The sequence below is a fragment of the Diabrotica undecimpunctata genome, chromosome 2 (genome assembly GCF_040954645.1).
Source record: "Diabrotica undecimpunctata isolate CICGRU chromosome 2, icDiaUnde3, whole genome shotgun sequence".
NCBI lineage: Eukaryota > Metazoa > Arthropoda > Insecta > Coleoptera > Chrysomelidae > Diabrotica > Diabrotica undecimpunctata.
Window position 1 is genome coordinate 20989282 of NC_092804.1, and position 26860 is coordinate 21016141.

At 32.8% G+C, this 26860-nt stretch overlaps 1 protein-coding gene across 2 annotated transcripts in view; it reads left to right on the top strand.

Moving 5' to 3' along the window:
• LOC140434311 (transmembrane protein 65) overlaps window positions 1-26860 on the top strand; it is a 97492-nt gene that overhangs the window by 17563 nt on the left and 53069 nt on the right. Inside the window, exon 2 of one of the 2 annotated variants that reach the window (XM_072522473.1) lies at window positions 23436-23561. The exons of the other annotated variant lie outside the window; for it this stretch is intronic. Within the exon in view, the coding sequence (XP_072378574.1) occupies window positions 23436-23561 (126 nt within the window). The remainder of the gene's footprint in view (window positions 1-23435; window positions 23562-26860) is intronic. 2 annotated transcript variants of the gene reach the window in all.

The following is a 26860-nucleotide window of genomic DNA, read 5'->3' on the forward strand; positions in this document are numbered from 1 at the left end:
AGGTCGTAGTATGTATTTGTTATGACTAATTCTTTCTCCTGACAGTACTGGAATAATCTATCTCCTCTTTCGTTTCTTTTACCTAACCCAAAATTTCCTACTATATTTCCAGTTTTTCCTCGACCGACTTTAGCATTAACGTCGCCCATAATTATTTTTAGCTCCTGCTTCTTTATGTTTTTTGTTAACAGTTCTAAGTCCGCGTAGAATTTTTCGACCTCAGCATCATTGCTATCAGATGTTGGAGCATACACTTGGATTAGATTTATGTTTAGAGGTTTGGCTTTCAGCTGAAGTAGCATCATACGTTCGTTAAAGGGAATGAAATTTGTCACAAACTCTTTTAAATTATTGTTGATAATAATACCAATACCATGGCTGTGTTCTCCAGTGCTTTTGCCTGAGTAGAAAATAGTATTATTATCCTTGGTGTAGTTTCCAGAATTTGGCCATCTAACTTCTGAAAGGCCCAATACTTAAATGAAATCGTAGGCTTCCACGGCCAGAGTCAGAATTATAGTTTATTCGTCTTCCGGGTTTGGACCGTGTCATTTGTGAGTGACCCAAAAGTGGGTTCATCTCGACGTTTCGCTACAATTGTATGTAGCTTCTTCAGGAGAACAAAAAAGAAAACAAAAGACAGGAAGATGGGTAGTTAGCAACGGTAACTCAGTTACTCAACGCAACCAGAGGCGAATACTAACTACCAAGATGGGCATTTGGTCACAGTAACTCAACTACTCAACGCAGCCAGAGGTGAAAACCAAATGCCAGGACAGGGATTCACGTCCAACAGCTCAGAACACTAACGCGTCGAGAGGCGGGGAGTGAATCCGACGATTACTCCGCTACCGCTCTATTTATAGTCGCGGTGACCTGTCGTGTCGGGACGTATCGGCACACTCCGTGGCGCGAACGTCACGAAGCGCGCGCTGGCCAATCATGTGGCTGCATCGTGGTAGCGGGACCGGACGGCGGCTCTAGACTGAGATTCCAGATGGGAGACAAGTAGTATCCTTCCTCTCGATTGATATTATGTGGATTTTTTCGGATCTCTAGAGATTCGCGGATTTTCCTGGAATAAAAGAAGGGGCTCTTAGAAATAATATGGGTTTTTTCGAACAATATGGAATGACCGGTTTCTTGGCAAGAGTAAGTAGTTGAGTTACTGTGACCAAATGCCCATCTTGGTAGTTAGTATTCGCCTCTGGTTGCGTTGAGTAACTGAGTTACCGTTGCTAACTACCCATCTTCCTGTCTTTTGTTTTCTTTTTCTTTTTTGTTCTCCTGAAGAAGCTACATACAATTTTAGCGAAACGTCGAGATGAACCCACTTTTGGGTCACTCACAAATGACACGGTCCAAACCCGGAAGACGAATAAACTATAATTAGGCCCAATACTTGTATGTCTAATCTTTCCATTTCTAGCATGGCTGTTGTTAATTTTCCTGCTTCATAAAGTGTTCTTATATTCCACGTTGCTATGCGTTTTAAATCGCTTACACTAAATTGGTTTCTCCGCCCGGGGATTCTTCGCACCCCTGTCCATTTAAAGGGACGCCGGGCACTCGGGGCCACTGTTTGATTTACGTCCATTTGTGGTTGTTCTTGAGAATCCTTAGGGATCTTTAATGCAGTGGCTTCTCCTTGCCTTTTAGTTGACTAAAAACTCACCTTGTATATACTTATCTTTTTTTACAACAAACATGTAATTCGGAAAATTATTTCCATTTAAGAAGTTCCTTTACAAATTCAGCTCACACTCTGTAAACTTGTTGCATATAGTGTACCAACGAGACGAGAGATAGCGCATTATGAATGAATGCTTTCTCATCTAGTTCTGGGCAGATAACAAAATCGCCAAGTACATTCTACACGCCATCCTTCAGCAGAGTCCTTGCTATAACGGGATCAAATAAAAGGACTATCGGTTGTTGGCAGAGACGTTACTAATAGCAGATCTGCATTAATATTGATTTGATTTGATTGCATTAGCACTGGTGTAAAACAGATTCATCCAGACAAGATAAAAAAGATTCTTCTCACAAATTTCTTCTTCCAAATAGGCAAAATATTTTATAATATTCTCCTGATATTGACTTACGGCTTTTTGAAGGTTAGCAATGATCAAAATTCCATTTGAATTAAAAAAACTGATGCATAGACTACTTCGATCTTTGCAACACCTTCACTTGAGTGAACAACCGAGTTCAGGACCCTCTGCGGTTTGTTACCGCAGTTCAAGATTATAGTGGTAAACCCAGCTATCATACATAATTACCAATCGATGCAAAAATGAGTTTGATTCTTTTGAAAGCTGACATTTTTATTGAGAGAATTTTTACTCGAATGCGTTTTTGATCAAAAGTTAACGAATGCTACAGTCATATTATTATCAATATGTTTATCAGACTGTTCGAAATATGTAACATAATATGTAATAACTTGTGCTTGTGTCCCAAAAAAAAATGTCAAAACCAGGATGAACGAAAAATTACAATTTTAAAAACAAAGTTCTAAAAAACTATTACAATAGTCATCCCTGATAAGGCTATCCAAGTAGTTCACCAGATCTTATTATTTGTTATTTGACTATCTTGAAAATAATAGACGATTTTGGACAGTTAGTAAATATAAAATATCTGAAAAATAGGAAAAGCTAAAAACTTGAGTGTGCTATTAGTGCATTGAAGTCGAAGGAAACTTAATTTTTTACACGTGCAAAGCTTTATATTTTATGGCATCATTGGCGGAAATTTTTAAATTTGAAGTAATCAGCAATGCATTTATTGTGACAGAATGCATCAAAATGCTTAAGTACGGTTTCCTGTTCTTTATCTTTCAATGGCTTGTACAAAGATCCCACAATTAGAGTGCTTTTAAAAGCAATTTTTTTACATTTTTTGTTTAGTTTTCGCCATTATTTGTAGGAGTCAGATAAGTTGTTCATTTCATTTTATAAACATCATGACAACTAACCTCAATTAGTGTAAGATACAAAATAATTTTTATTCTGTAATTTGTACTAATTTTGTTTATTGTAGCACCCTGATGATGCAAATAAAGATTTGCGAAAGCTTGGTAGACTAAAAAGAGTACTTTGCCCTATCTTCGGCTGTACACCCAAATTCTGTCCTCTCTCTCTCTATAACGATTTGCAAGAGACCGGTAATTTCCATTGTTATAAGGAGAGATCGTTATACAGAGAGAGACAAAAATCGTTACTGTAATAATAATAATACTTTACTAAATAACCTATATTATAATTTAAATAATTGATCAAAACAATTATAAATGAGTTAACACTGTATATATTGTACACAACATGGATTTATTAAAGAACTATATAAGCAATACAGTACAAAAAAATTACTGTACAATTAACAAATGTAAGTATACTGTACAATAACAAAATAATATGGTACTGTACAGTATTTTCATCAAGGTATAAAAAAAGATTACATTATATATTTAGCTTACATTGACGAAAAAGTCTGTCACCCTGGTCCGTTTCCTTTTCCCTATCCACAGAACTGACCTGACCTTGTTCTGAAGACGCATAAAATCTTCCGCAACACTCATATCGTCTTCCTGGTAGATGAAAAACCGATGAAGTCTTTTTGCCGCACCCAATTCTGGCTTATGGCATAGTTATGGTTCGAAACTGGTTCTGGCTCTGCTTCCACTTCCGGGTCACTGTTTTCTTCTTCTTCTTCTACGCGAACTGCTTGTAGGATGCCCTCGTCAGAAAGTGCAGATATTGTAGCTACTTTTTTTAGAGTCTTTCGCAATTGAAATTTGAAATTATTGATAACCATCATTTTTTGTCCGCGTTGGCTCAGGACGTAATCAATTAGCAGTTCACTATCCATGTTAAAGAAACAAGGGCAAATGAAGGGAAATTTTTGCTTTTCGCATGATTTTAAGTAGCTATCAATAGAATTTTGTGGAATTCCCAAATAAAAACCAATAAATTGCAGTTGCATTTAAGACATCTGGATTTGGATTATTCTGTGAAATTACCAAAAACTAGCCGTTTGCTGGGATTTTATGGTCTATATCTGATCCGGGGTGCAGGTAGGCCAGTGATCAGTTTACCAATCTCTTAGGGTCTATTTTGAAAACGCTACTTTTATGGCGGTGATGAGTTTGTGCTATGTACGAGGGTATTTATGGTAATTGGTGATGAGTTTACGTGTACCCTTAAAAAGTGTGGTAGTATAAAATAACTGAAAACTAACATAAATGCATACCAACCTTTTAAAAATATACTTCCATTCTATCAAGTGCCTCTACTAGCTTAATATTACTACCCCTTCTAACTAGGGTTCGTATCATATTACATAATATAGTTTTTATCACATCATGTTTTGCCTTTTAAAACACAACCGGCTGCAATATATTAGAAGATGCTTGAAAAGGACATAATTCATTTCCACTTAGAAAGATTTTATCATTCCAAAAGCGTTTACCGAGGTGAACATTACTCTTTAGACCAAATGATGAATTTTGAAGGGAGTGCGTGACCCGATTTGTCCCAAACTGCTCTATACCTAATGAATTTCCGGGGCAACATGTTCCGAGGCTCCCGAACTTCGCCAACTTCTCTCGGAGGATTTGAAAAACAGGATTAAAGCAGCACACTTTCGCTTCACGGGAGTTTCCGTCGATAATGAACACTAACCGTCGTTCATATGACGGAAAAGCCGTATAGGCTAAGACTTGGAATATGTGGAACTTTATTGATTATATTTTGAAACTTCCCGATCCTGGTTAGTTAATATTTTATCAAAAAAGATCCTTTTCTATATAGGAAGATTACTAGACTAAACGGAGATTACAATAAGCTACTATAAAATATTGCTAATATCACTAGATAGATAGAGAATAAATTTATGGGTACACTATATGCAGGAACTGCATAAAAAGGAGATAATTTAATACCTAAAAAGAAAAAAGTGATCAATTCGAAATTTAATAAACATTGGTGGAATGAAGAATGTGACATATTAATGAAAAATCAAAAATATTTGAGATTTAAACTAAACTCAAATGCAGAAAATTACATTCGACTACAAAGAACAATGGCTTCGTGTAAAAAATTAATAAAAAAACGCAAAAAAGAATCTTGGAGGAATTTTTGTACTTCAGTAAATAAAAATACACCAATTACACAAATATGGACAGAGGTTAGAAAATTAAAAAATAGTTATAAAGAACCAGTCAGTAAGGTAGTTGCAGGGGAGTGGACAACAACCTTTATAAATCAAGTGACGCCACCATGGGTTTAAGAAGAAGAAGCAGTTTACCTCTTCAAGTAGAAAATATCAATAAAATTGCAATGGGCAGTCTGTTAAAGAAATTTAGTCTTAAAGAATTCCAGTACGTATTAAAAAGCACAAAAATACGGCTCCTGGTATCGATAACATTCATTATATAGTGTTATACATATAATGAATGTTATCGATACCGATATATGGTATACAATCTTCCATTATCCTACAAAATTACTTTGTTAGAAATAATAAATAATATATGGGAAACCACGCAATATCCAGAAGATTGGAAGAAATACATTATGATTCCAAACCGCAAAAATATCCAAATTTAGCAGAATCCTACAGAGGTATATCACTGGCATCCTGTGTACTAAAAACATTCGAGCGAATGCCCAAAGCAAGAATGGAATATTGCCTAGAATCCAACCACAAACTACCAAAATATCAGTTTGGATTTAGAAAAGCTCATTCCACAATAGAAAACATTACTGATTTAGTCATTGACATTAATATTTAATTCTCATTAAATCGTTCTACTATAGCGTTGTTTATGGATATTGAGGGAGCCCACGATAAAGTAAATCTAGGAATTCTACATCAACAAATGGTGCGAATTGGATTTAGTTGTAAATTTTCTAGAAAAATAATAAAATTATATCGTAATCGCATAATTAACCCTAAAATAAATGAGGAAATTTTAGATACAAGAACAAGTCTGAGATTACCTCAGGGTAGCGTTTTAAGTCCTATATATAAGTCCTATAATTGTGATCTTGAATCTGGTCACAGTTCTTTAAGCCAATTTTTTCTTCACTAACGAAAACGAAATCATGTATATTCACCCGGAAACGAACTGTTCCCAATCAGATTGTTTTTCAAGAGCATAGTTTTCCCGTTATTTCTAATGTAACATACCTAGGAGTAACAATTGATAGAAAATTAGTTTGGAAAGAGCACATAGAAAGAATATTAAAAAAAGCCGAGAAAGGATTAAATGTATTAAGAGCTGTAAGTTCTTACAGCTGAGGAGTCGTTCCAGAAATGCCCCTGTTATTTTACAGGTCATTTATATGATGAATTCTGGATTACGGATGCTTTTTATACTCTCAAGCAGCCTCCAATAACCCTAAAAAGTTAGATAATTTAGTGAATAAATGTCTAAGATTGTCTCTTGGAGCCTTTAAAAGTACACCAATGTCAAATATTCATATGGAATGTTGCGAAATGCTTTACAGCTAAGAAGAAAATATCTCGGTAGTAAATTTTTGTGCAACATTTTATCTAAAAATAATAGTCTAGTTAGTAAAGTTCACAACCTATTTATAATGGATTTAACTAATAAGTACTGGAAGAAAAGATATAAAGACAATATGTATAAAAACGAACTGTTACCGATATACCAAACAAACTTAACTCATGTGCCTGAGGTAGAAATACGCTTTCTAAGAGATTATTCTAATTATCCCAAGTCGTTGAGAAATGTGATATTTAATTCAGACATGGAAAATGACTTTAAACATGATCATATCATATTTACAGATGCATCAAAAAAAGACGAAAAAACGTCTTGTGCATTTTGGGACTCTACATAAAACTATTTCGAGGTTGAAAACTTCCGAGTTATTTTCAAGTTATTCAGCTGAACAACTTGCTATATTGAAACATTAAAATATATTAAAACTACTACTACTACTTGTCGATTTATAACGTTCTCCGCCGTTTTCCGACTTCCAATCGCCACTTAGTCCTGTTGTTCCATAGGTCTTCTTCTATGGTCCTCTCTCAGTTCTTTATTTATTCCTTCGCTCCAACTTTTTCTCGGTCTAGCTCGTTTTCTCTTTCCTTCTGGTTGCCATTTTAATATTTTTTTTGGTATTCGTTGTTCATCCATTCTTTGTATGTGTCCGAACCAGATAAGTTGTTTTGTTGTTAGGTCATCTGTGATTATTCGTTTGATTCCCATTATTTCTCTAATGCGTTCGTTGGTAATCCTTTCTCTTCTAGATCTTCCTTCGGCTCTTCTCCGAAAATCCATTTCCGTTGCTTTCAGCGTTGCCAGTGTTCTTTCTTTCAGTGGCCATACCTCACAGCTGTATAAAGTGATACTTTATACATTGTGATGGCTTTTCTCCCTGACGTATTTCTCTCTCTCTTATGGCTTTGTCTAATGTTCCATCTTGTGAAATAGTGATACCTAGATATTTGTAGTCACAGCAGTACTTTATGGTGGTGTTATCGTCTATATATTAAAATTAATTATTAATAATATATTAACTATTATTAATAATATATTAAAACTAATTTATTTAATAATATTTTTTTTTTAATAATATCAGATTGTAAAAGTGTTTTACATAAACTGTCAAATATATCTACTAATATTAATATTAATTATATCTTACAAAATATATTAACCAATTTTAAATACTTGTACGAGGAAGGAAAAATAGTTAAGTTTGTTTGGTTTAAAGCTCATTGTGGGATCATCCATAATAAGAAGGTAGACATTGCAGAAAAAGTAGCCAAGGAAGCATTGGATTCCGATAATTTTGACCTTGACCCTTATAAGACCTTTATATTATTTCAAAAAATATAATTAGGCAGGAATGGATGGATAAATATGATCATTCCAATAAGGGACTTTTTTATAAAGGCATTCAGCCGAAAATTCCTACCATTTTATAACAAAAAAAGATGCAATCAGAATTATCTGTAGAATTCGATTCAATCATTCCCTAGCGCAATCTCACTTATTTAAATTAAAAATTGTAAATTCCCCAAACTGTGAGTGTGGAGAATATGATACACATTAAATTGTAGTAAAAATAGAATAAACCAATATTTTTATGGAAGCCATTATAAAAATAAAAATTTTAGTAAAACCCATCAACCTTTATGGGTTAATAGTTTCTAACAATTTAGAAGTTTATGAGTTGCTACATCAATACATAAGCAGTTTAAAAATAATAATATGAAACAATAGTTTATAAAGACCAATGTATACCAAACTTGTACATAAATGAAAAAAAAAAAAATAAATAAATAAAAAATAAATAAATTAATACTTAAATAAAAAAAATATTAAAAAAGTCAAAATAACATGTATAAAGCAAAATATAAAAAAGCATTTTAATAATAAAAAAAAATAATAAATAATATTAATAATATAAAAAAACTCATAAAAAATATTGAAAAAAAAAGAAAACAAAATAAAAATAAATAAAAAACACTGCTTGCGGAACTGGATAATACTGGAAAAACATAACCACTGCATGCATTGATACGAGACTGGAACTATTAGAAAATTGTATACAAAATTATATCAAATTGTATAAAAAATATATGACTTTTGTTCACCAATTGTATCATTTGTTCACCAGTTTTTACCGTAGTTATATTGTTTTTAAAATATTAATAAGATTTTATTTTAATTTTTGTCTGAAGAATCAAAGTCAAACATGATTAGGCGAATGAAACCATAAGTTTCATGCGTCAATATTCCAACCAATACACACACATACAAAAAGGAGAAATAAGAAAAAGGTACGAAAGATATATTAATACCCACTATAGAGATACGGAATCACAAAAAGTAGAAACATGTGAAAAGAAATGACCAGAGCAATAAAGAAAGCAACAAAAATATATACCTACACCGAAAGAGAAAAACAAAGGAAAAAACATAATGTCATAAAAACATAATGTTTAAAAATTTTTTTGAATAAAATCCTTTATAAAAAGGTATATAAAAAACCAGTTGGGCTATGTTAAATTGACAAAACGTTTTCGGAATAAGTATTCCATCATCAGTGTCCTAAAAAAGTATTTAACCACTTAATTAAAAAGAACATGAAATAATTTAAGTTTTGATTAAGGTTAATGTAAAATGTGGTTAATACTTACTAGTTAATACATGGATGTAGCCACTAAATATGTGGGTAAAAACCCTTTAAAAATTATTAAATGAAATTTAGTTTACATTATGTCTAATTTACAATTAAGATGGTAAAGTTACCGTTGGATTGGTAACATGGCGACATATGACTCTACATTAAGTTGCAAGTCCTGAGACGGTATGTCTATGTCTACGAGGACTTTATTAAAGCAACTGATTGAAATGACAATCTTGGCAGGTTATGACGGAAGTTATGACAGAGCAGTCAGTGTAACTGTATATGTCTATTTAAGACAGAAGCCAACGTTGTTTAAAATTGTGAAAGTTGAAATAAAATAAAATAAAATTATAACAGTATCAACCATCAATGTTATTGTTATAAATTATGTATGTGAAATGAAATTGTGGTGAGAAAATTATGTGATTATAGTTAGGCAACCAACTATACAGTGTCAAGTGGTGTGATGAAATGATTCTAATATAAGGCCCTTTATGTTTTAATAACATTTGGTACCTGGAAAATGGAAACTAGACACAGGTGGAAAGTTGGGTTCTTGAAAAAGTATAGGAATTAATATATTTAATATGTGAGAATGTTATTCAATGAATGAAATAAAACTATTATGGTATGAAGTTCATGTAAAAATTGACTTATAACTAAATTATATTAGGCCCTGTATGTCAAAAAACAACATTTGGTACCTGGAAAATGTAAAACTTCTTGAGTTGCAAGTTCATGAATATAAATATCTGATTGGGTGTTAACAAACTGAGTGATGTAGTTATATTTTGTGTGTTGACAAGTATATGAAATCTACAAAATTTGATGGTTGGAAGTGGTTTTGTAATATATTGGTCGTAAAGTACTCAAGTTATAACTTGAGAAAAGGCCCTATCTGTTATAAAGCAACACTAGGTACATAGGGAAAATAAAAGATTAAGTTATAAGTTGGTAAGTTGAATGAACTATTGGTCTATATTGACTATAATAGTAAAATGAAATTGTTGTAGGTGGCTCTGTTAAATTTGAGTAAAGAGAATGAAAATTAAGGTGTTTTTGAGAAAATTGTGATAAACGGATAGACTTATTCCGAAAACGTTTTGTCAATTTAACATAGCCCAACTGGGTTTTTTATATACCTTTTTATAAAGGATTTTATTCAAAAATTTTTTTAATATATGGTATACAGCCCAATACAGGAACTTAGTTTACTTGTGGATTATAATGTTTAACTATTTTGTAGAATTCGTTGATCTTTATTACTGGACTGTGCCCATAAACCATAACAAAATCGATATTGCTGTTGTTCAAACTTAAACATAGTGACACAGACATACTCCTGTCAAATATCAATATTTGAGCTGGCATCGTTGTTTAACTACGTGAAAATGCACGATATAATCCGTCTAACAAAATGATTGCTCAACGTTTAAAACAAAATTGATCCATCTTTTGTGGATATATATACGTTGCAGTAACAAAGTAAAGCTCTAACATTGTTTCAATCAATCACCAAACAGGCACACAGACAATTTATTCCACATCGTTCCCTCGGTTGTTAAACAAGCTATAACGAAAAATAAGATGTGAAACCGTTGTAAAATAAAACGGAAAGATGGTTTCTTATATAGCTTGTTAGGGACGCATACTTCCTTGTAAGTTTACGAACAACAAACACTTCGTTTTCATCTCTCCTGAGGATATATTTTCCTAAGAATATTGCTATGAATGATATCGGCTTTCACTACGAGAGTTCAGAAAATTTTTGTTATAGGCAGTGCATTGTCATAGATATATAAAAAAATATATCATTATAAGAATTGTAGTGATGCGAAATTATAGCGAAGTGGTAAACAGTAAATCAATTTCTATGTGAGACCTCCTATTTTTTCTCCTTTGTTTGTCTTAGTGCTTGGATCTATTGTCTTCTTTTTTGCAGTTTCTCTTGGTGGTATTTGTATTAACTACAGAGACAGTTATTAGCGTGAGGGATAACACAATTGACAAATTCAGGTAGGTATCCAAGTTGTTTTTCGTTCTTTCCATGGTTTATGCTTGGTATTTTAAAAGGACATGTTTAACGATGATTGGGATAGTACAGCTGTGGTAAAAAGGAATCTATTCTTTAATTATTCTATGGAGATAGGTTAGATTAAGTCTCGACCTAAGCCTTTTGTGGCTCATTCCTAGCTTAAAGTAGGGCTCGATAATTCTGCAATGTGCAATCTGCACTTTCTGTCAGTCCGATTTTATTCATGAGTCCCTTGAGGCGACAGTGTCCAATGGATGTCTTGATGTCTTATGATCATTTCTTGGAGGCATCTGACTTAATGATATTTTCATCTGGTTCAAGTAAGTCACCGCTTCATTTCCCTTGATTCTCATGTGTTTTTGTTGGCAGTAGCATCAGTTCTTTTTTTGTCACCAGTTTTTATTCCTATATCAGTGATACCGTTGCTGCAATGCTGTTAGTGTAGTTTAGGAGTCAGACATAATTATGTAATGATGTTCAAACCTACTTTTCATTGCTGTTAGAACTTCCAAAATGGCCAGTGCTTCCTCTGCAAAGGCGCTACAGTTCTGAGAGGGGCGTATTTTAATTTGATCAGGTCATGCATGGATATGCGGATAGTATTTCATGGTATGATTGATGTATCTTCATTGGGTTAATGGATGTTTTTGTATAACGAGTGAATGTTGTATCCACAGTTAGTAGACTAGGACAAGGGAGCAAGTTTTATATGGGTTGTATAGGAATGAGGAAATTTCCCTCCCAAGAAGGTCCAAAATTAAATAAAACCTATTATTTATGTCTTCCATGTAGTTTGGATTTTTATCTTTTTGTCTTTTGGTTGGTGTTTCATTGGAAGTTCCCTCCGCCCAACTTGGAAGTTTCCCTCCCAAGGCAAATGTCTAGATCCGCCATTGGTTTGCTGAAGCGCAATTATAAACAATAGAAATCCATGTCGATTTAACAGTGATAGTAGCTAACTGTACTGTGTCTTACGATACTGTGAACTGAAAAGGTGGTGTCGCGAGTTTGTTTGGAAGAGAAACCTGTAACGGTGAACATGACGGAGATTCCTCAATCACCGTCACAGCCGAATAACATGCCAGACAAGTCTACAATATCATTCTAAAAGATGGAAGGGGCTCTTTGCGCCAAATTGTGGAACAAACAGGCTTTTCATTTCATGTTTTAAAACATTACACTGAATGTTTTAGCTATGAAGAAACTAACGGTTGGTGGGTCCCTCGAATGCTTTCAGCTAATCAGAAGCATGCCAGAGAATATTTGACAATGGCTTTTGGACACTCTTCGCAGGGATAAGAAGAACTTTGTTGATCGGTGCGTGACAAGCACCAAATCTGGATACAACATTATGATACAGAGATAAAAATTTAGAACAAGCAGTGGAAGCATGGCCCGATCTGCGGCGCCAGCCAACAAGGTTATGGCCCCAGTATTATTCTGGGATACCGAAGGTATATTGTTGATTGATTATTTGGAAAAAGGAGGAGGAAAAAGTACTACTATATCAGGCTCTTATTATGCGCTAATATGTTGCTACTATGTTGGAAATAAAGGTGTGAAAATTGTCTTGTATTATTTCGAGGCCAAGGGTAGACCATATAGATCAACCCTCGTAAGTTGCCACATTTGTTTTTTTTTTGAAAAGCAGAATAAAAACTGTTTTATTTTAACTAACAATTTATAGAACAGTCCTCGTAAATATGTTGATTTAACTGATCTGCGAAAGGCTATTTAAATTTTGCTTTTGAAATTTGCAATGTTCCCATTTTCATAGAACCAACGATCCTTTTCAAACTGGGCCCTAATCAATGTTTCAAAGCGTTGGCCCTTTGACGTTGTCGATGACGTATACGTTTCAAATAAATTCTCTTACAGTGCCGCACCGAGCTAGAATCACTTTATGTGCTAATTTCTTCAATAATATTAACGCTTTAACGTGCAAGACCACAATCTAATTTTATTACTAGTTTATGTTGGTCACTGGCGTACAGGAAATTAGAAATAATTAATTTGTCCTGGACATTTGTGTTATGCTTTAGCTAAAAAGTGACGAACAGCTTTTCAGATGTATGGAACAGTCACCGGAAACCCGTGTGAATGCGTACATGATTTACAAAACCATGGACGAATTTATTACTATACTCTTTGACTCGAGATTCTAAGCAACTCTGATCGAAGATGTGCGTGGCTCAGTTATTCGTATTTTCTTCAATATTTAATTATGTAGTAAAGATTATTTTATTTTGAACTGGGCTGGCAAATAAATAAACTTGGGCCGGTAGTCTATGTCTCAAGAGAAAAAACTCCCTTAAAATCCAAAAAATGTCCTTCCAAAACTTCGTTTCATCATTCTCTTTTCCTTTATTCTTATGCGGGGTCGGCTTCCCTAATTACATTTCTCCGTAAGTATCAATCTTAGATCATACCAATATCTATCCTGTTTACCGATATGCCCTGCTTAAGCGTCCTCCTCCAGTTTTTCTTTGGTTTTCGTCTCCTGCTCCTCCCAGGAACGTTCAAATCACAATTATTCGTATTTGGTGATTAAAGTCTGTTCGAATCATCTTAACCTATCGTTATCAATTGGTTCAGACCAGACTTCCCCTAATATCATCATCATCATCAATGGCGCTACAACTCTTCGTGAGTCTTTGCCGCGTTTACTATTGCCTTCCATGTTTGTCGGTCCTGTGCCAGTAATTCCCATTGTCGCACTCCCATTTTCTCTAGATCTTTGACTGCATCTTTCCACCTTTTTCTAGGCCGCCCTACAGACCTTCTTCCCTTTGGCCTTTCCCAGAACACATTGTTAATAAGGCGATTGTCGTTACTGCGTATCACATGCCCTGCCCATCTGAGGCTATTGGCCCTAATATACTTATTTTTATTTTTATCTCTATGTACCTTCGCAAAAGAATTCATTCTTCAAAGGAAAACGATGTACTGTACCTAAGAAACTGTTCTGATTAAGTAATCAAAGGGAATAAACTGGCATTTAGGTGGAAGATCTATTTTGAGTGGCAACTGATTGAAAAATATGTCATGATATTTTTGTTATGATAACCACCGTATGAAGCCAGATGCAGTACCACAAGAAAAAGATTATATACTGAAGTGAAAACGAGTGTAAAAACATTCTCGATACGGGCTGTTTGAACGAATTAAGGACATCATAAATTCGGAGGAAGATTTATTCAACGATAGTGATTCAAAAATATATTTCGATATAAGTAAAGATAATCTAACCCAACTAATGAAGTCACGAAAGCAGAAGTTCCTATATGTTATTGGCAAACGATGCCTTAATTTATTAATTGGTTTTTTTTTGTTGGCTTACGTTATAATAATACCTTTCTTCTCTGTTATACCCTCTTCATAATCAAAGGGCACCTCCGCACTATCTTTTAACATTCTATATCCGACATTGATAATTTATATTCACAAAATGATATTTATCATTTTCCTTGTCGTTGATTCTGTCACATCCCATAAGACTAGAATAATTTTCAATGCTGAACGTAGCTCGCGATTTTATATGTAACACACACACACACATCCCGAGGGATATTCTTGTCTCCAGGGACAATGTGTTAAAGGGTGGTTATTTAACGAGTTCGCGAAAGGATTTTAATTGAGTGACATATCGGTTTTGATTTGTAATACGGTGGTGAAAGATCGTTAAAGCCAGCAGTTTAATTAGAACCACTCGACAGTTTTTAATTAATTTTGTCAGATGGATAAGTGTTAATCATTAATATAAAATAAAGTTTATCTTTAAAATTCTATAAAAAAAGCAGGAAACATTGATGATAAAATGATATACGATAAATGAAGTTCATTGAAGGATATATGCCAGAGGTAGGGGGCAGACAGCAACACAGACCATTTTTGGTAGTAGCGACTATAAAACAAGAAATTCCAAAGGAACCTAAGCAGAAACTAAATGCTACCAAGCGTTATAATGTAAAAAAGCTAAAAGATGAAAATGTCAAAAACTAGTTAAAACGAGAAATAACAAAAAGATTAGAAGACGCAATTCCAAATAAAGATATTAACCAAAAATGTACACAAATAGAAAAGATAACAACGGAAACGACAGAAAAGACAGTAGGAAAGATAAACAAAGCAAAGAGTAAAGATTGGTTTGATACAGAATCTAAAAGGGAATTAGAAGCTAGAAGAAAAGCTGAAATACAAATGAATATACTGAATACAATAGAAAAGGAAGAGTTATAAAACAGAAAAGAAGAAAGCAAAACTGACCTGCAGAAAAAATAAACGAGAATACTTGGAAATAAAGTTTCAAGATATGGAAAATCATATTATTAAAAAAGAGATTAAGAATTTTTATCAAGAGGTCAAAGTCAATAAAGCTGCGGGTCCCGGAATTGCATCCTGCTACAGAAGTAAAGAAGGCACGTTAATAGGTGACTTACGGAGAAAACTAGAGAGGTAGGCAGAATACTTTGAACTGCTAAACCCAGAGGAAAATACCAATGAAATACAAACACAAACCGGACCGGGCCAAAATATTGAGGAAATGAGGCCGAAGTAAACGAACTATCAGATCAGGATATAGAGGAAATAATAAAGCAGCTGGAGAATAACAAGAGTTCAGGAAAAAACTGTATCACAGCAGAAATGTTCAAGAAAGGGGGATACCTACTACTCAAACGACTAACCAACGTAATAAAAAGACTTTAAAACTGAGAAATTGCTAAACTGCTAGAAAAATGCATCCATATGCCTGATCAACAAAATGGCAGATAAAAGCCTATGCCAAAGTGAAACACCGACTGCTGTGCTTATTGTTGTGACTGTGACGCAGTGACTGTGATACAATGACTGTGATTGCTCAGCCTCTAAGTTAACTTGCTCTAAAACGGCTATTTGGATTGTTGAGTTATTTACGAGTCCCTGTCGATTATGTTTTTTATTGCAAACTGGCCCTGGTGCTCTAAATTTCTGCATCAGTTCAATCACATACTTATAAGTTGCATCTCTATTTTGGTGTGCTTCATTAAAAATTCTAGCAGCAGGTCTTGCACAATTATTATTTTTTAGTATAAACCTACAATTTCGATTCTTTCTTGCTAAGTGCAAACAAAGAACAGTTGTCTATCTCATAAATTAATCACTTTAAACCGAATGTATTATACGTTTTTGAAACCAGTAGAAAAAGTAGTATCCAAATATTTTCTTCTACTTCTTGTTATATAGACATGACTCTGTCTATTTTTCAATGTGTCTCCAGTAAGTTGTCGTTCCATCGTTTTCGTGGTCTTCCTATTGATCGTCTTCCTATTGGGGAACCGTCTCTTGCCGTCTTTACTACTCTATTTGTTGTCATTCGGCTTATATGATCGTTCCATTCTACTCTTCTATTTCTTACCCAGTTCTTGATGTTCTCCACCTTGCATCTACGTCGTATATCTGTATTTCTAACTCTGTCCCATAGTGTCTTACCATCAATTTTTCTAAGCGTTTTCATCTCTGCTGTTTCTAACATCCTTTTTGTCCTCTCTGTGTCAGAGAGGTCATTCCCGATATGTTTATTCCGATATTTTTATCCGAGAATCCAAATATAAAATAAAAAAAGGGTAGAGTAATTTAAAAAAAAAAAATAAAGGGATGACAAGGGGGATGAGGGGGTGCCTTTTCCAGCAAGGTTAAATATGACATAAGGTCTCCCCCTTCATATAGTAATTGACGTGTTTTTTCGCTTTTCCTAAAAATTAGAATTTTAAAAGTTATTTAAGGTGGATAGTTTTATCTGAAAAGCACTGTACATAAACAAAGGAATAAAACAAGGGTTCTTGTTTTTTTTAAGGAACCTTTTAAGCCCCATACTCTTCGATTTAATCCTAGACGAAGTCGTCAAAATGTCAATAAAGCAAGAGGATACATAATGGGAAACAAAGAAGTCAAATTACTCTGGTACACAAAGGACGCAATATTGGTGGTTCAAGATAAACATAGTCTACAAAAATTAGTCCACATATTCAATACAAGAACAAAAGAATTTGATATGACGATGTCAACTTAGAAAACCTAAACAATAGGAATCTCTTTCATATAAAACCTTTCATAGGAATATCATTTCACCAAGGAACAAGAAAAATCGCTTATAAAGAGACAACATATGGTTTTATTTAACTTTTCAGCGATAGTGTGCACTTCTCCGGCTTGGGCAATGCATTTTTGGAATTGCCCATTTTTTTGGCTTCTTAATAATTGTTTTTTCTGTACAAAAAATTATTTACTCTTGTCTTTGAAGTCATAATGCATAGTTTCTAAATGTCGGCGTATCTTAGCAATTACCATCGAACTATTAGGAAGGAATTTGCGGCATAAAATACATAAAGGTGTGCCGGTGTAAACAATAAATCCGATATTAATTCGTAATTCGTCATACTTTCGGCTTTTTTGCCTTTATTGTATCATTAGATGTTTTACTACTTGAACTTGAAACCATAGAAATAGACCTTAATGCCGTGATATTACCTTGATTTGAATTTGATGCGCCATCAAAGCGAACTAGTGAACCCTCCGTGGATGATTTTATTTTTATTGCAACACATTAAAGCCAACGCTCCATTCTTCTTTAACACTAATTTTGTGACAAATATAATCTCTTTACGCACGAAATACAAGACTTTAAAACCACTACGAATAACACACGCGAAAATAATACTGTGCGCAGTACGAGTAAGTTTTGCGGTAAGACTGATTAATTTATTTTCTGTGCCAAACAATACTCCTTTTATATTATACAACCATCGAATCATCTCAAATTCCCCAGAAACTTCGCACAGCCTGACAATTTTTTCCGAACTACGCGTCAACGAGTAGCGACGGGACGATGGGAGGGTTGATAATGATGCTGGTAATAAATTTATATTAACTGCATTTTTAATTCACAATATTGGTATAATAACTTTGTTTATAAAAGGAAAAAGACAGTTAAGATTTGATTTCACGTATAGTGCGTCTGTATATCCGCTTAAACGTATTTCACCCTAAAAGGGATCATCAGAACGGCTATTCACAGACGCTCTGAACGTGAAATGTAGTCTTTCCTGTCTTGGGAAGCAACTTTAACATGGCTTCGTATGGACGCAAATAGCGACATCTGATAATAAATCCGTAAACTAATTTTTCGAAACCAAATTCAGATTTATGCTTTAATCTGTGCCTTCTGAGAATTGCAAGGCAAAACAGACGTTGATAAAGATGTTATTAGAGATATGGGGAATCTAAAATTGCATTCCACAGCATATCTCCTCAACTAAGCAAAAACCCTTAGCGAATTGGTTTCTAGTACTCATAAAGAGTATACCGGAGTAAAAGGAAAAAGACAGTTAAGATTTGATTTCACGTATAGTGCGTCTGTATATCCGCTTAAACGTATTTCACCCTAAAAGGGATCATCAGAACGGCTATTCACAGACGCTCTGAACGTGAAATGTAGTCTTTCCTGTCTTGGGAAGCAACTTTAACATGGCTTCGTATGGACGCAAATAGCGACATCTGATAATAAATCCGTAAACTAATTTTTCGAAACCAAATTCAGATTTATGCTTTAATCTGTGCCTTCTGAGAATTGCAAGGCAAAACAGACGTTGATAAAGATGTTATTAGAGACATGGGGAATCTAAAATTGCATTCCACAACATATCTCCTCAACTAAGCAAAAACCCTTAGCGAATTGGTTTCTAGTACTCATAACGAGTATACCGGAGTAAAAGGAAAAAGACAGTTAAGATTTGATTTCACGTATAGTGCGTCTGTATATCCGCTTAAACGTATTTCACCCTAAAAGGGATCATCAGAACGGCTATTCACAGACGCTCTGAACGTGAAATGTAGTCTTTCCTGTCTTGGGAAGCAACTTTAACATGGCTTCGTATGGACGCAAATAGCGACATCTGATAATAAATCCGTAAACTAATTTTTCGAAACCAAATTCAGATTTATGCTTTAATCTGTGCCTTCTGAGAATTGCAAGGCAAAACAGACGTTGATAAAGATGTTATTAGAGACATGGGGAATCTAAAATTGCATTCCACAACATATCTCCTCAACTAAGCAAAAATCCTTAGCGAATTGGTTTCTAATACTCATAAAGAGTATACCGGAGTAAAAGGAAAAAGACAGTTAAGATTTGATTTCACGTATAGTGCGTTTGTATATCCGCTTAAACGTATTTCACCCTAAAAGGGATCATCAGAACGGCTATTCACAGACGCTCTGAACGTGAAATGTAGTCTTTCCTGTCTTGGGAAGCAACTTTAACATGGCTTCGTATGGACGCAAATAGCGACATCTGATAATAAATCCGTAAACTAATTTTTCGAAACCAAATTCAGATTTATGCTTTAATCTGTGCCTTCTGAGAATTGCAAGGCAAAACAGACGTTGATAAAGATGTTATTAGAGACATGGGGAATCTAAAATTGCATTCCACAACATATCTCCTCAACTAAGCAAAAACCCTTAGCGAATTGGTTTCTAGTACTCATAAAGAGTATACCGGAGTAAAAGGAAAAAGACAGTTAAGATTTGATTTCACGTATAGTGCGTCTGTATATCCGCTTAAACGTATTTCACCCTAAAAGGGATCATCAGAACGGCTATTCACAGACGCTCTGAACGTGAAATGTAGTCTTTCCTGTCTTGGGAAGCAACTTTAACATGGCTTCGTATGGACGCAAATAGCGACATCTGATAATAAATCCGTAAACTAATTTTTCGAAACCAAATTCAGATTTATGCTTTAATCTGTGCCTTCTGAGAATTGCAAGGCAAAACAGACGTTGATAAAGATGTTATTAGAGACATGGGGAATCTAAAATTGCATTCCACAACATATCTCCTCAACTAAGCAAAAACCCTTAGCGAATTGGTTTCTAGTACTCATAAAGAGTATACCGGAGTAAAAGGAAAAAGACAGTTAAGATTTGATTTCACGTATAGTGCGTCTGTATATCCGCTTATACGTATTTCACCCTAAAAGGGATAATCAATTTTGCTAATCAATTCCCTAAGGATTTTTGCTTAGTTGAGGAGATATGTTGTGGAATACAATTTTAGATTCCCCATGTCTCTAATTAGTCTAGGCGGGATCTGTTTTCGATTGGACATTTTCCATAGGAAGCTATTTTTTTGCTGGAATCCCTTCAAGATGTGCCCAATATCGATAATCACGATATGCGCCAGTCGCAAACTCTGTGCTAAATTTTTTATTTAACAAAATCTGAAAACAATTGAAAATTTCTCATTTTTTTGCTCCTATTTTCGTTTATAATTCGGAAAATATTGATCCTAGAGAAAAAATTATACGAAGTTAAAAGTTTCGGTATTTAATTTTACACATTTCGTTAGCTAGAAATTGAAAATTTAATGTTTATTGTTGAAAAAATAGCAATAATTGGAAAAAAAGTACAAAAAAATGAAGTTAATCCTTTAAATGTTTTCGACTTTTTAAACTTAACTTACAAGCTCCATATTCCGCCTAGAAAAACTTTTTAATTTGTTTAAAACGTGTGCTAAATTTTGTTAAGATCGGTCAGATAGGTTTTGCATAATAATTTTGCAACCCAGCCTGCTGGAAAAAAATCGCAAATTTTCAAATTTATAGTAGGCCCTAAATAAGGCCCTTAGATAGTTGCAAATTTTTTTACACATAAAGGAAGGCTTAAACTTTCAAACGCTTTTTGTAAGATTTAAATTGGTTCACTAAGAGAGCCTAGAAATTTTTTTAAAGTTTTAAACATTTTTTATATATATTAGGCTTATAAACAAATTGAATAACTTTACGAGCTTTAAACATATCAATTTCAAAATTTATACACTTAAAGAACATTAAAAGACGATTCTTTAAAAAAAAAGATACATTCGGCTTACTGGTTGCCGAGATATTAAAGGTCAAAGGCATACATTTGATGTGCAACCATAAGTGATAGAGGGCTCGTTTTTAAACAAATACCCTCGTCTTAAGTACTTTTTATATGAAAAGTTTTACGTAATGCGCCTCATGGCAACATCCATAAAAAAGACAAATAAAAAACCGTTTTCGCGTAAAATGTTGCTCGGAATGCATGAGAGGTGGTGGTGGGGGACATTCACTCGAAATGTGACTCGGCGAGTTCAAAATCATAGTGCGCGCTAAAAATTGCATTATATCGGCTTCTTGTTAACCCATTTTGCTCTTTTTTTTTGAATCGATGTCTCGGACGACAAGGATTTCAAATATCGTATTTTCAAATACCATTTCTAATTGCAAATTGGGAAATTTGCAATAAACAATTGTATGTTAAACAAGTAATTGCATTTTTTCTTCATGCATTTTTTTTGAGCTTGCAATTTATACATTGAAGTAAATTGTTACTTTTAGTTAACAAATATGTATTTATAAATTGTTAGTAAATAATTTAAATTGTTAAAACAAAGGCGAACGAAAAAAGAATTTTTTTTTTCACAAATAAACTTTATTTTGACTCAATCTTCAATAATTTTTTTATAGTCTTTTTCTTTTTTTGGAAGGACAAGAATCTTCAGGTCTTATTTCTTCCTCAAAACCTTCACTTTCCATTTCAATATCTTCATCCTCGATCTGTAAATTTAATGTTTCTTCTTCTTCATCTGTAGCTTTATCTTGTGTCTCTAGAAAATCTAAGGAATCCATCGACTCCTTATACATATATCGTTCAACTTCTTCCAATATTTTACTGTGTTCAATATTTTTACATGTCTGACCATTGCAGTGAAGACAATAGTCATAACATTTGAGACCATGTTTGATACAACTGCATGTTTTTGTACAAAGTTTTTTACATTTGCAACTAATATTTCTGAATAATGATTTTATTTGCCTTTTTTATGGATGTTGCCATGAAGCGCATTACGTAAAACTTTTCATATAAAAAGTACTTGACAAGACGAGGGTATTTTTTTTAAAGAAGCGTCTTTTAATGTTCTTTAAGTGTATAAATTTTGAAATTGATATGTTTAAAGCTCGTAAAGTTATTCAATTTGTTTATAAGCCTAAAAAATGTTTAAAACTTTAAAAAATTTTCTAGGCTCTCATTGTGAACCGATTTGAATTTTACAAAAAGCGTTTGAAAGTTTGAGCCCTGCTTTATACATAAAAAAATTTGCAACTATCTGAGTCTTATTTAGGGCCTACTATAAATTTGAAAATTTAAGATTTTTTTCCAGTAGGCTGTGTTGCAAAATTATTATGCAAAACCTATCCGACCGATCTTAACAAAATTTAGCACACGTTTTAAACATATTAAAAAAATTTATTAGGCGGAATATGGAGAATATGGAGCTTGTAAGTCAAGTTTAGAAAGTGTAAAACATTTAAAGGGTAAACTTCATTTTTTTCTACTTTTTTTTTCCAATTATTGCTATTTTTTCAACAATAAACATTAAATTTTCAATTTCTAGCTAACGAAATATTGTGTAAAATTAAATAACGAAACTTTTAACTTCTTATAATTTTTTCTCTAGGATCAATATTTTCCGAATTATAAACAAAAATAGGAGCAAAAAAATGAGAAATTTTCAATTGTTTTCAGATTTTGTTAAATAAAAAATTTAGCACAGGGTTTGCGACTGGCGCATATCGTAATTATCGATATTGGACACAACCTGAAGGGATTCCAGCAAAAAATAGCTTCCTATGGAAAACATAGGGATCCCGCCTAGTCTATTTATATTTCTTCATATCAACATACCCGTGACTTTCTAATGTCAGTTTATTATTATAAATTATTTATATTATAATATTGTAAGATTTTTTGTTAATATTTAAGGGTGAATTATCTCACTACACCGAGGTCAGTCGATTGATTATAGTCTCGGAGCGAATGGTGCCAGGCCCTTACTTGACAATACATTAAATTTATAAATTAACGTGTACCCTTTAAACCTAGAAGTTTCGTTTTGGTACTTTATTTTTATCATAGGTAAATTTATTTTTATAGGTTCGAGTTTACTACACGTATTCATTTTATTAGGCTGCCGGTGGCAGCCTTGCGCAGCACATTTTGAGTAATGCTGTTTTAGCACCTTTTTTTATTTTGTTGGCTAAATTATAACACTTAATAGTAATAACCCGATATAAAGCATAATTTTGTATAATTTTCAATTATTATTTTTATTTTTTTGCACATTTTCTTTTTTCTTTTTGCTAAATGTGAACTGTGTTATTAAAGGTCAGCTAGCGGCATCTAGATGGAGAAGCAAGTTCGGTAGACCGAGTAAGCTTCCGAGACTCGGGGACGTCGATCCTACGGGAACGTTTTGTACTTTCCCAGAAGACTGGCTAAAGAAAAAAATGGGTAGGATTTTGATTTGTTCTTAAGCAGGTGCTGGTTAACAACGCTTTAATTTTTACTAATTTACTAACAATTATGTCAACATCGTTACTTTAATTAGTGGATAAAAATTAATGTTTTAGAAAAGGCTTACTTTTTATTGCTATTTTTAGTCCATAAGTTTGCCTTTTAGACTGCTTGGAAATAATTTAAAGAAGTTATTTGATGCGAATTGTTTAATTATTATTTTGTTTATTTATTTATTGACGTGGATACCCCATTTTATAAAAAAAATGAAAGATTACAAGAGTATGAAAGTAAAAATAATGACAACGGTTATTTATTTAACAAGTCGTTATTTATGTAAAGTAATTCTTTATCGAACGAGTCAGATATTACGAACAGAGTGAGCGAAGCGAGCGAGTCGAGTAACAGACGAGTGAACAGCGACCGCGCAAAACCTAATAAACTACAAAACGTGGAGAAAAGCCACAAAAGCAAGGCTCAATTTGTACTCTAACGTCATTGGCATATATTGAACAGAATTCATTGTAAAATAACCACAAGGCAATTGGTTAAACACCACTATTGTTTTTTGAGGAGTCTATATAATATCATTATCAGTTTTCACTTATTATGAATTATGAATATAGTGAGAGAACACGAAAGCAAGATAGTGAAAAAAGTCATCTAAACAACCAATGCACACGAGACAAATACTAAGTGATACTAGACGAAACGAGATAAAGAATAGACACTAAAGTGAGAAGGAAAAATATAATTAAAAAAGATGAAATCGGAATCATCAGCTAAATAAGAGGGTGAGAAGACAGATAATAGTGAAATAAAAGAAAAAAAGAAGTAATTGTAATTGTAATATAAGATATGGATAGGAAAAGAGAGGTATTAAGATAAATGGAATAAAAAGATGAAGTTGGGAAAGAACAACACGTACATTTTAGAATTTAAATTTTGATCTATAGTTTTTAATAGACAATTGCCAAGGACCTTTCAATAATTTGTAATATATAATCTTGTTGTATAAATTGCGTTTATTTTTAGCGTTTTTTTAATAGTTATATTTTTAGTGGTCTAGCTTTATTTGGGATTCTATGTATAATTAAAAACAAAATTGTATAGGTATACATGACAATACGGTTTGTATATAAGTAACGATGTACGACAATAAAAAAGTAATAAACAATGCCTGGCTGTTCTAACGTCATCGCTTTGAAACATGCTTCACGTTCATAGGATCATTATAGGTGCTATTTCATATTATTTATTCATTTTTTTATATATCTTTTATTTAGGAAGTAATTTGAATGATATTCTATATAGTTAGTACAATAGTTACTATTACCTTTTTTGTTACGATTAGTTTTCAGTTAGGAGTAGCAACATTAAATGGTAATGTTTAAATGGTAAAGATAAAAACACAACAACGTACTTGACTTTTTACAAAATATCGTCAATTGGATTTCATTTCATAATAGTATATTGTTTTATTAGGAGTAAACCAGGATTTTTGCGCCACTTGTTAAGTTTTGTGAATGTTTGTGCTTATTGTCGCCTAAAAGTACCAGTAGTCCAGTCTGGTTATACAAAAATCATCGATTTCACGGCAAAATTTTTCGCAGATCTCTGAAGCTTTTAAGGCATAGGTGGGGGGTTACTATTTGACGAATAGATGAAAAAGTACTCGTATTTTACCTTGCGTTTTTTTTTAAACAATAATTTATGGTGACAATTTGATCTTTTGTTTATAAGTTTTTTCCCTTATATTTTACATAAACAATATTTATATCATTTTTTTATATCAAGAATATCTTTATTTTCCCTTTTTTAAATTAAAATTGATAAATAATTTACGGAGATATTTGCAAAAAAGCAGTTTTTTTGCACTAATTTATAAATTTTTTTATTAACAAAATAAAATGTTATTAATGCATTTAAACATCGAGGAATTCTCTTAAATTTGTGCGAAATTTCTCCCCGATCGGTCAAATAGTTTAAAAGTTATTTAATTTATTTATCCCTGAGGCTAAATATTTAAACTCATTTAGACACATTTAGCAAATTTCATAGGATTCTTTAAGACTTAAACTATCTCAGTAGTTAAATGCATATTACGTTTTCATCGAAATTATTTAGAAAATAAACGTTTGAAAAATGGGAATTATAAACAACTGTAATAACTTCTATATTTTTCAATCTACAGACTTGTGCGTACAACCATTAAATAGCTGGTATAGTATTTTTCATATAAAAATGCGTGCACGTCATTTAAGATTTACTACGTCAGAACTCCACAGCGTTGCCAAAACATCAGAATAGTAAGTTAGTGAGGAATTTTTAAAATGTCAACTATTTGTCAAACTATTATATTAACAGTAAATACACTTCGTTGTAAGATTACTGCAATACACTAAAATACATAAGAAAACATTTTAATACAAAATTATATATTCTAAATTTTAAACTTACCTCTTTCAGAGCATTAATAGTAAAAACGTCCCGCCATTATTTCTTGTTCAAAATAATCTATCTTATATGAAAGCTTATCAGCTTTCTACAGACTATTTAGTTGTTTTGGCATAGCAGAATCACAATACGCAACAATAATTAGTTTTTAAAGCTATTAATCTAAATTTAATATGTATTTATAAATACAATTTATTAATATATATTATATTTTGATCAAATTGTGTAAGAAATCAAAACCTAAACATAATTCTTACTCTAAAAAAGCGGCAACCCTTTCAAAGAATTTTGCCACACGCCGAACTGTCAAAAAATTTGAAGTATTCCCATATCAGTTGCGTACAATTGTCTAATATATTTAATTAAAATTATTATTTTGTGGAATATTAGACTTAAAGAGTTATTTCATAAAATTTATATTATTAATAATAACAAATGTTTTTGGTTATTTAATCCATATAATTCTAAAATTCCCAATATAATGATGATTACATTTTTCTGATTATTATATCATGTTGACGCCTATGAAAGATCGAGCAGTTCCGTATGGGTTTCGTATTATTAGCTGTGTTAGGAAAATTTGAATTTTGACGTTCTGGAAATTTTAAATATAAGTGACGTCACATTATATAAATTGTGACGTGCACGCATTTTTATATGAAAAATACTATAAAAAAACTTACATTAAAAAACCGACGAATGACGAAAATGACGAATAGAAACGAGAAGTTAGAGACTATTTTTTACAAAAACATATCTCCATTGTTCATATACATTAAGAAGTAAAATTTGCACAAAGTTGAATGAAAATCTAAACTTTATACTGAAACTTATAGCTA